Source organism: Homalodisca vitripennis, chromosome 3 (genome assembly GCF_021130785.1).
Source record: "Homalodisca vitripennis isolate AUS2020 chromosome 3, UT_GWSS_2.1, whole genome shotgun sequence".
NCBI classification, from domain to species: domain Eukaryota; kingdom Metazoa; phylum Arthropoda; class Insecta; order Hemiptera; family Cicadellidae; genus Homalodisca; species Homalodisca vitripennis.
The window spans coordinates 29,784,924-29,796,785 of NC_060209.1; the positions used below are offsets into that span (position 1 = coordinate 29,784,924).

General features: G+C 34.1%; 1 protein-coding gene across 1 annotated transcript in view; it reads right to left on the reverse strand.

Annotated features, from left to right (window-relative positions):
• The window catches only part of LOC124358128 (inositol-tetrakisphosphate 1-kinase-like), a 50,239-nt gene extending 46,249 nt beyond the window's left edge, over positions 1-3,990 (reverse strand). Inside the window, 1 exon segment of the mRNA XM_046810420.1 lies at positions 3,506-3,990. Coding sequence (XP_046666376.1) covers positions 3,506-3,609 — 104 coding nt within the window. The 5' untranslated portion in view covers positions 3,610-3,990.
• Positions 3,991-11,862: the final 7,872 nt, after the last annotated feature.

Consider the following 11,862-nt stretch of genomic DNA (forward strand, 5'->3'; position numbering starts at 1 on the left):
TCAATAGTGTCTGAGTTTATATCCACAGGTACTGTTAGATGGATACAAAACATGCTCAGTAACAGAAAAGCACAGGCATCCCTGATTGGAATCACAAGATAGGTCAAAACGCAGTGAGGATGTCCACAAGGTGGTGTACTGTCACCAAGTCTTTGGAAAATAGTTGCGAATGACTTACTCTGGACTCTGAATGGACAGAGAATGTATACTTAGGGCTATGAAGACAATGTTATCACTCTCATTAGATGTAAGCATTTGGTTACGAGCTTGAAAAATAATGCTGAGGGCACTGTCCATTGTGGAGCGATGGTGTGGCGAAAAAGGACTTTAGCAGTTATTCCTTCGAAGACCATCACGATACTATTCAACATGAGAGGTAGCTGGAAATAACATAGCGAGTTCTCTTTGGGGGCAGATACATGTAATCATAGAGTGTAAGTATTCAAGAGGTTCAAGGAATTCTAACTGGATAATAATCTCACTTGGAAGATTCATCTGAAATATATAATTAACCGTTCTCAGATTACATTGATGATGGTGGTGCGTGCAGTAGGATGCACATGGGGGCTTTGACACAGTATGTTACACTGGTTATACACCTGTGTCGTAAGACCAATGACGGTGTATGGCTCACTGATTTGGTGGTCGAAAGTTCAATGGGTGACTGTCGCTAAAAGCCTGTCAAGGGTCCAACGGTTAGCTTGCTTGGGGACAATAGGCGTTATGAAAGCCACACCAACCACTGCTATGGAAGTAGTGCTAAACCTCCCACCTCTTGACATAATTGTCATAAGAGTTAGGATGGCTCCGTACAGACTGCAGTGCAATGGAATCTGGCGTTATCACCATGTTTATGTGTCATGTTGTTTTAAAACACTAACAACCTTGAGAAAGAACTGAAGGGAACGTTCAAGGAATCACCAAGCTCAATGGATCATCAATAAACATTGCAGATGCTCTTAGATTGAGTAGATCAGAGATCTGGAAGATGACTGGTTTTATTACAGGTCATTGGATATTCCGAAGCCACCTGAACAGACTAATCATTCAAGAAACCCTGTGCAGGAAATGTGGTGAGGGTGACAAAACAGTTAAACATGTCATATTTTAATGTCCGGTGATACAGAGCAAATGCTCAAGATTCCTTGGTTTTCTTAAGCATATTGTAGAGGGATTGGAACAGGTAAGCATTGAACAGAAGATCTCATGAATTTGTAAAGGCCTGGGATTTGACACAAGAATTTGGAAGACGGTGCACAATAAGCCGGTTGGCTGAGAGGCAATTACTAACTGGATAATACTGAGATTACTGTAAATCTGTGAATCAGGAAATCTGGCCCTCTGTAAGTTAGTCCATCAAGGTGTGAAGTTCAAATTTATTGTAAATTGTGAACAGCACTCAAATAACTCCTGTATATATAGTAGTATTAACTGTTAACAATATATACACTATTCATGTGTGTTGTGGTTTTTAATTAACTTGCTTTCAAGGTTTTACAAACTATATTCACCAATCACATATATTTTATTTAAGTTATTTATTTTAAACAATCACTTAAAATTTTAACATTTTTAAAGCTTTTTCATTTTTTCAATTAGGTACTGTATTGAAAATTATGCTTTCGGTGAATTAAATAAATAAAACAATTTTAATTAAAATGGACATTTTACTACGGTACCCATTCCTAAAGATTGATTGATTTTAAAATTTGCATTGCAGGTTGACAAAAACATTGTGGGAAAATATATTTTCAGGGTGATTCTGAATGTAAAGATAACGTAATCGTCTACAATAATGATGTTCTTATATTCTGTGGTTTTGTGTTTGACATGGAATTTTACTTCCCTTTTATTTGTACAACAAATTTAGTGACCATTGACCTCTAGCTGGAGATACACGGTTGTTTTGTTGTTTTAGACAGGTACCAGTAGGTGAGTTTGTAATATTTAGTGAACATTTGAGTTCTGCCTTTTATATTTGACTGATCAGTACTATATTTTTTGTTCATCACTAGAGGCATTAATACTGTTATCCCGTTTAACTACTAACTTAGTGGCTTTTACAAGTTTAAAATCTTTCTGAAATTTATCTATTTTTTTGGATTTAATTTTTGAGCATTGTCCTTGTGAGAAAAACAACAAGTACTGTGAAGTAGCTTAAGTACACAATTACCAAAATGTAAACTGGGTAGACTTTAATAAACGGCCTGCTACACTCATTTGATTGTTTTTATCCAAGCAATAATTTGATATTATGTAAAATATAGACTTCAATTTGTAAATACGGTAAATTAAATAATGTTTAATGTAAGCAATAAACAACAAGTAGTAATTAATTTTTGGAGGATTTGAATACAATGATGAATACATGATATTGAAAGTTCTTGGTTAGCTGTTATATACTGACAGACTGTCTAGCAGACCATTTTTGTGATTTCTTGAACTACAGGGCAGTGTGCCTGTCTAGTACATCTTTCCATCATTTCACAAAAGCAGTTGTTCACTGCTATCTGGGTAAGGTTTTGTAAACTATCTCTGACATTTAGGTCTATGTTAAAGTTGGTTTTGTTATTTTTAATGCTATTGTTAAAGTACTGTTGTTAGTGTAATGTGTTATTTTTGTTAATATGCTATAATTAGTCTTGTGTAAGATTGTTATATAATATCGAAGTTGGGTAATATACAGAATCGTTGGTTAATAACAATTGAATAACGAGTGTAGGCAGCTAGTTAAAGTCTCCTCTTTAACCTTAGGAAGTCACTTTAATAGGAAGTCACAAACTAAATATATAGCCTACAATGAACATCTCATAAATAACATAGGACCCATAGGACAGGAAATAGAAAAAGTTTGTAGAACAAATTAAATAATTATGTTTTCTTCTGGTAGCGGGTAGCAATGGCAGACCGCTTTCAAGATTTTTTTTAAAGATCCTCTCCATACAACCGTACCTCTCTTCTTTATAAATATTCACAGACTAAGTTAACTGTTGTTTTTATTTAGATGGTCACTTATAAATCAAATATGGCATTTATAATCTGAAAATGTGTCCACAGCTGATACTGATGACTATTTGTTCAAATCAGTCAGTTTATTATGCACCGAAGATTATGTAATATTGTATGTTAATATCGATACAAACACTCCAGTTTTATTATCATACTATACACTATTCAAGTTGTAACAAATATGTTAGGGAAAAGTTTTAGATAGCTTATACCTAAGATATTACTTTGAATATTTTATGTTCATACTCCTCGTATTTTTCTAAAGTTGATGGGAAATAATAGCATTGTTTACAGGCATGTAATCTTATAGGCTACCAATATTTTTCTTCAAGTTCTCTAACTTTAAAATTGATCATAACAATGACAAAACACTCCTTTATAGTCTGTACCCCCTTGTAAAAGTTATATGTGACATTAGCTAACTACTTCTATTATTTTCTGAACTAAATAAGCTTAATTCATTATTCAGCTTTAATAGTAATTTGTATTCAGTTACCTGCATACACCAGCAAATTCAGTCCACTTCAATTTTTGACTCTTCTTCTCTGACATCCAATAACCAATAATCTTGGAATCATTCCCCACTTTCTTCTCCGTCATTTTAGAATACAATTTCTCAATATAATAGGCCTAATGTAAAAACGTAGATGGCAGAATCACAGCTATTTAATACTGACTAACTCTTATCATTAGTGACACTTAAAAACAATAAAATTGATAACTTTCCCAAAAAGAGATAAAACTAATCATGTCAGCTTTATAATCTGAATTGTTTGATCCATTTTATAAATTTAAAATACAAAATTTACAAAAACCGATTACTGACAACTATCTATTCAGGACAAAAAGAAATCAAAACAAAACAGTGTCACACAACCCAATTCTACGGTAACAAGTTGCTCAAGCGTACACTATCAGTTCACGACTCCACGATCACAACACGAACATGTACAGTGAGTGACTTCAGCTTCTGCGGCTGAACAATGCCATATTTTTATTTACATTCAAGACACTTTTCGTCTACCATAGAAGATAAAACAAACATTTGAATAGGTATATTTTCAATCGACAAGGTATAACCTCTAAATGTAGTACATGTATATAATAATATACATATGTCTGTGTGTTTCAGTGTAAATGTAAAACTAGTATTCACTTACTAACTCTAATTATTCTAGTTTTAATTTAACAAGAATTCCAACCCCTTTTCTCAAAACTTCATGTCCAAAAGTTTGAGAGACTCTATAATTACGAGGTATGACCAGAAAGTAAGTGTACTGAGGCTCTCACAGCCAAAAGGAAATTTTTTCCGACTGTCGTGTGCACGTTTAAACGTATTTACGAAATACTGTAATACGTTTTTTTCATTATAAACCTCAACCGGAGTTTTTCCCTTCGAAACGAGACAACAGATGACACAGCGTATTTCTCACTTAGTTGGAGGTTTGATTGGCATTTTTTACAAAACGTACTGTCGCATTGACAGTTCTCAACTTACTGATCTCGAATTGACCTTGTTGTGGAGGGGAAAAAATCAGAGAGACCTCTATTATTGGAAGAGTTTTTATTACCGGAGACCTAAAAAAACTAAATTAATAGAGAGAACAGTCTTTATTTGACTTACTGTGAAAATTACGTTCTTGTTTTCTGCCTCCCAAAAAAAGCAATGTCAACAATATCTGCGAGAAGGATGCAAATCGACTGTGACAGGCGCATGGAGGCATGCGCTTAGACAGATGGCTTACAACCCTACATTTGGACAACAGACAACAGCTAAATTTGAAAACAAATAGAATGAAATGGCTACTCGGATCTAAATCAAAACTCAGTTTGAATAACATGATAATATTACATAAAACAATCCTTAAACCTGTATGGACATATGGTGTGCAGTTATGGGGCACAGCAAGCAACTCAAATCTGGAGATACTTCAACGGTATCAATCAATTGTTGAGAAAGAAATTGCAAAAGTGCCATGATATGTATCCGATAAAACGTTACATCGAGATTTGAACATCTCAACAGTCAAAGAAGAAATTACCAAATTCAGTCGCATTTATTTTTTAAGATTAGAAGATCATCCAAACCACTTTGCAGTAAATCTACTTGATAATTCTAAAAATGTCTACAGACTCCACCGAACTACTATTCTGGATCTACTTTTTAGGTTTTTGAATTATGTTAGTGTTAACAACGGTTAACATCTAACTTAATTTTAATTGTTTATATTGTTTCTGTACATAATATTTATTTATTGTTCTTCTCAAATTGAACAGATTGTAAATAATGGGAATGTTGTAGAACATATTTTAAGCTTACTCTGCAGATCAGCTGTTGAGGTGTTACGGCAAGCTGGTTAAATATTTTGTCTGATTGAAATATTCATTGTAATTAATAATGAATGTCAGTCCTGTTGGGGACTATACATTTCTTCTGGCAAGGTGAACAATATTTAAAACAAACTGTTGAAGGTCGGAGTTAATTGTTCATTAAACCCACCTCTATGAAGAATTAGGAATTTCTTATTTATATTACTATAATGTTAGTACTTCAAGGAAATGTTTGGTTAGTTACACCGTGTTTCCGAAACAATTACATTCTATATCGGAAATTTAACTTTACGATGACGTCTAAAACCAAGAATTCCTCAAGACGTGCTAGACTTATCCTAACGGATGTTTTCAGTATATTTCCGAACCTTCATACAGTTGGCTGCATGCTCGATTGTCGCAGTTGTATAAAAAAAAAGAAAAAAGTTACCTTGTTTTTCTTAATATTTGCAATAGCTAAATTGTAAGTCCCTTGCATGTACTCTTGATTTAGCTCTTGCAAGGTTGCCATGCATAGCTGCATAGTTGCCAAAACTACTACATTGCTTGTTGGTGAGTGATTAATCGGTGTTAAATATGTAATCATTTGTTGTGGAGTATTATCAATCACTATGTTGCTGTTAAAACCAGTCCACATAGGGGTATTTAACAATCCCAAAACATGACTTAACATCCAAATTCTGTCAATTCGATCGTAAAGACTCTTATGCACGATTATATTAACCTCTTCTCCGCTTTCAGTTTGAATTTTACTCACTTTTTGAGTTTTTTTAGCGCACTGTGGTAACTCGAAATAGGTTGTCTCAAAAGATCGTCGTCTAGGCCTGTCACGTTTACATCCTTCATTATCTTCTTTTACCTCTTCTTCTTCCTCTTCTACATTGTCGTCTTTGGGGTTAATATTTTGGTACATTATTACAACAGTATCATGAAGATACTGTCTTTCTAACAGTCTTTCCCAGTCTTGGTATCAACAAATCGGTCATAATTGTCGAATGCCATACCTGCCAAAAGATTTTCTTCTTTATTAATTACCTCAGGACATATTTCGGTACGTGAAACTGATGAAAATGTTGCCTCTGTTTCTAACTCCTCGACAGCGGTGTAACTTATACAATGACCGTAATGATTTATTATATCGATAATCTTACGACTGCTTGTAAGACTGTATAACGCCATGCCTATTGCAAATGTGTTTAGAGGTCTTCATGTTACTATTGTGAGTCATATATATATATATATATATATATATATATATATATATATATATATATATATATATATAAAACGTCCTGTAACAGGGACTGTACGTGACGTTGAAAACTGTCGCAATTCCGCCGTTTACGTCTTGAACATCCAAGAATTGATGAAAAAATTCGGAAATCATAAGTGGTGTTGAAAATTCACCTTTTATTAAGCGTTGACTGGTTAAATTATGAAATGGCAGCAGCTTCTCGTAAAATATCTTGTTCTTTCAAGTGCGCAAATAATGAATCATCAATTGTTGAAATACCCATTGGGGCAACAACTGTTTTTTGTTGTATGTCAAAATTTGAATTATATCGCCAAATTTCTTGCGAAGTTTTTCTTCCAAATAAGATGCGTTAAGTATTGATAATGCGTCTGAAATTTCACTTAATTCTTTAAATATTTCTTAAATATTTCAAGATACCGTACTCTTTCTTCAAATAACTCAGAAAATAATGACGTCCTCGATTTATCACATTTTCTTCAACTAAATGACATACGTATTTCTTTATAAACAGTTTTATGTACTTCTCGGGAGATGTGCCATGCTGTACGGACAGGACTTTTCACGAGTGATCTTTTTTGATTCCTAAAATTTTTCAGACAAATTTCATGGTAATATACTTCAGATGAGAGAACACTTTCTATTTTTGTTAAAGTTTCTTGGTAAATTGTAGTATCTGGCTTAAAGTTTAATAGGATACTCTTTTTAAATTGACCCTTCTCTGAAGACCTTAACCCTGGATTGGTAAGGCGTCGTCTTGATGACGACGCAAAACAGCAGTTTGTGTGTACTGCGGAAACGGTTTGTTTGTTTTACGTGTCCGTTAGTGCCAACTCAGTTGACCTTGATCCGGGTGCGTGAGTGGAGGGGATAGGCGCTAGCCCTGTTGTATCTGTGCGTAAAGTGGTCTAGTAGTCACTCCGACGAACCCTTACCGTGTAAGTAAGTTTTAAGTTTATATTGCGTAGTTCTGTGGACGACCATGGTGTCTTACAAAACTAAGAACAAAAAAGTTGTTTTACTTTTATCTACGATGCACGATCAACCCAGTATCAATAATAAAAGCAACAAGCCAGAAATAATTGAGAGTTACAACTCCACCAAAGGAGGGGTTGACTCCTTAGACCAAATGTGTTGTCAAATGTCGACCAGCCGAAAAACAAGGCGCTGGCCTCTTTGTGTATTTTATGGTGTATTAAATATAGTTTTGGTTAATTCCTACGTTATATATGTTCATAACAAAGTGTCCAAAGGAGAAAAACCTATTCCAAGAAGGCAATTTGCAAAGGAACTCAGCTGTGAGCTTCTCCGTCCTTGGATGGAACATCGTTTGCAAATGACTAACTTAAGCAAACCTCTTCTTCAATCCATTGCGAGAATTCTTCATGTAGAAGAACCAGCAGCTCGTCCAGTTCCTGTCCAACAGCAAGGACGGAAAATATGCAGTTTCTGCCCTTCAAAAAAAACGCCGGATGACAACTCACTTCTGCGAGCGTTGTTACCGAGCGATGTGTGGAGAGCATCAAGGACAATGGTGCAAGGAATGCACAATCTAACGTAAGTTACTGAAACTATTTACCTTGTGTAATATTTAAAACTTCTGTAAACAAAAAATTCATTTTTGTAAAATAAAATAGTAAAAAATAATTGTTTTTCTTAAAGTAGTCTCCCTGACGAAGCCTTACCAGTATAGTAAGTTTTAGGAGCGTTACCAATCTAGGGTTAATGGGTCAATTTTATAACGAAATTGTTTCTTTTTTTTTGTTAGAAAAAAAAACACGAATTTGAGTTTGCAGAAGCTACAGTATCGGAAGTTACAATATTAGAACATTGAACATTCGATGATTTTGCTGAATCTGAAGATGACCCCTCCTCCAACGAAGGTTCAGCTTCAGCGTCGATTTCTTTTTCTGCTTCTTTTGTCTCAAGAATGTTTGCATTGTTTACAAGGGAGTCATGTACACGTGTATCCTCAATTATTGAACTATCAGCTGATGTAGATGGCTGTACAATTGCAGACAAAGACTTTTTGGGCTGTGATATAAACTTTTTTCAACATCTGTCGTCAAATACTGCCTTTTTAATGCTGTAAATGTCTTATAACAACTACTATGATATGCTGAATCATAAACTTCGTCCGGTAAAATAACGTATTTATATTTTAATTTGTGTAATTTTCTTAACCTCAAAATCCTTTTACATTTTGATATAGTATCTTCTAGAAACAGCAATAATTTGCCAGTTTTTACTGAGTCACAAAAAACACACTTCTGTTCTGGTTTTTCACTCGACATTCTCACAAATATATTAAATAAATAATAACGAAATCAACAAAACAAAAGAAAGCAACACTACGTATTGTATTGTTTTCAATATATTTACGAAAAACAGCGCCAATCGAGCATGCAGCCAACTATATGAAGGTTCGGAAATATACTGAAAACATCCGTTAGGGTGGGGATAGAATTTGGCCCTCTCAGGTATAAAACCTGAATTATTCGAATGCTAGTAACAATACAAGACAATATCATAGGCTAGAATGAGTACAATAGTAATCAATAGGGGAAAAAAAAGGAAGATAGCTTTAAGCGGTCTATGCATACATCTGATCGGATAGTAGCTAAGATTTTCTTTTCTACCAAAGTATGTCCGCTATATAGACGTCTGCCATGATCAATATAAGTTTTTAAGACCCTAATAAATAAAATATATCAATGGCAGATCTCGTCAATTACTTTCAAAATTTTATTTTTTGAGCACTTTCAAAATCGTCTGCCGCAATGAAATCCGCGCGATAATGGTCTGCCATTGTTATTTTCCGATAATAATAATAATATATTTTCAAATTACAAAACGGCAGACGTCATCAAATACTTATGAAATTGGCCAAAAATTGATACCTGTCTTACCTGAGCGCCCGCCAAGTCGGCCACCTGGAGCTTAGTGACTCCCCATCTCATGTACAGTGGGTATAGGGGCCTCACTGTACAAAAACTCAGGTCTCATCAAATACATACAGGTAGCCGACCACTAGCTCTTAGACTAATACCTATACGTTGACCAGGGATCCTAAGATTGTCCATTTAAACATCAGTACAATAAGTCCTGTGTTTACGTCTTTAAGTACCACACAAGAACACACGGACAGACACCATTCGATTTTTATATAACAGTATAGATATATTAGTTTGCTTGGCCTTATCTTATTAGTTATAACTTGTACAGTAATTAGCAATTAATATTGTTTGTGTCATATTTAATTGGACTACATATTATTTGATCCAATATATTACTGTATTTACGTATATTTGTGATACCTTTAATTGTCTTTATTAATATTTCCATAATTTGTTGCCATATCACTAGCTGTTTTTTGTATTTACTTGTATTGCTCTAAAGATATTATTTATTACTAGCCATCGTAGTCAGGCTGGCCATACGCGTGCGTAATTGCATTTTTCCTGCCTCTCCCTCAGAAAAAAACATTAAGCCATCTATATAATAACCACTATAGTATATATTTCTTAATGGATTTGTCCATACATAAATACATTCCGTCTTATATTCGCACTCACGTGCAAAACTTAATCATACTCGACACACTCCCTCATTCACGAAGTCTCTAACCTCTCTAATATTATGTAGTGTACTGATATACAAACTAATAAAGTTTGCTTCTAAATTTATTAAAAATTAAAATTGGAATTTTTTTGGTAAAATTAGAATAATTGTTAGGCTTTGAAATTTATGTTTGTATTTCGATAATGAGAAATTCAGCATATTATCTAGTTTATGCCTCGTATCATCCATATTACGGTGTCCTATAAAGTTATAAGCGATGGATACAATTTTTTATTCAATTTAATTTTTTTTCTTATAATGAATTGTTTTGTAGATAAAGAGACTGGACATCGTACATCTGGACACAAGTTTGATGTTGAGCTTTTACGTATCACGATACGATGCGCGGAGCACTTAGCACCGTGCCGCGTTTTCCTTACTACTGCAGCAGAGAGGCGATCGGAATTTCGTATTCCGAAAAAGCTTCGGAAAACGAAATCGTACTTTTGTATTTCATATGGGTTGAAATCGACTAAATAATGTAAACTTGCCACTTCTAAATCAGTATATAAACATGTTAAGTCTTAAAATAATAATTTATAAAACACCGGTATTAGTTTTGACGTGACAACGTCTTAAATTAGGTTGCGGCTCGGAGTCACTCATGAAAAAGTGTAACGCCCGGTAACGTTACGATGCCCGTCCAGTGAGTCCGCCGCACGGGATCCGCACGGGATAAAGCAGATAACGTGAGTCCGCCGCACGGGATAAAGCAGATAACTATGTTTATTCGTGAAAATGTGGAGTGCTTAGATTCGTCATTTACAACAACTACAACAATAAAGGTAAATAATTGTACACTGATATTTCATTATCGTAAACTATGATTGATTGATTAATTGTTAGATTGACACAAAAGTTGAGAAACTGAGTTTATAGGTTATGTCATACTATTGACAAATGTTGATAGTGTTAAGTAAATTATTAGTTTAAATCACTCTGCAATCAATCGTAATTCAGTCGATTGAGAAGAAACAGCGGGTATTGCTAGTCAAACATTTAAAATAACAAATTATAACCTCTAACCTGTCATAACAGTGCGACCAAACAAACGAACTAAACCGACCAATCACCACGCGCGGAGTTAGAATTTAACTGTGTTTAGCAAGAATTTCAAATTCCAATTTTAGTAAATGTTTTATTCAACTTTACCATTTACAATAACAAATTTTAATTAATTTCAAATTATGTACAATGTTTTAGTAAACAAAATATATTTCTATAGTTAAAATTTGTGCAATTCTTATTTTCATTCAATTCCTTGTTCCTATTGTTGCAATTTAATAATATTCATATCAATAAATATTCTACCGAGAAAAAGACGTTGTCACGTAAAATCTTCGCCCGTAAAACCGACTTTACAGGCAACCATAATTTTTTATTGCTGCTGTAATTACACAGCAATAGGTATAGTTTGATTTTATTGGTCACATTTTGAATTCACTCAACTTCTAAACCGCAGAGAGTCATAACTTATACTCCTTCCTTTGTTTCTTGTATTATTATTTTGTGGATCAAAACCATCTGAAATGAACAAAATATAAGGGTCTAAAAAGACTTAATGGATCAGTTTTTAAGAATGGAATTTCTTCACTCCATGCGTGGATCCCATTTATGGAGTGTGTATTCCATGTCTCTTATGGACAAGT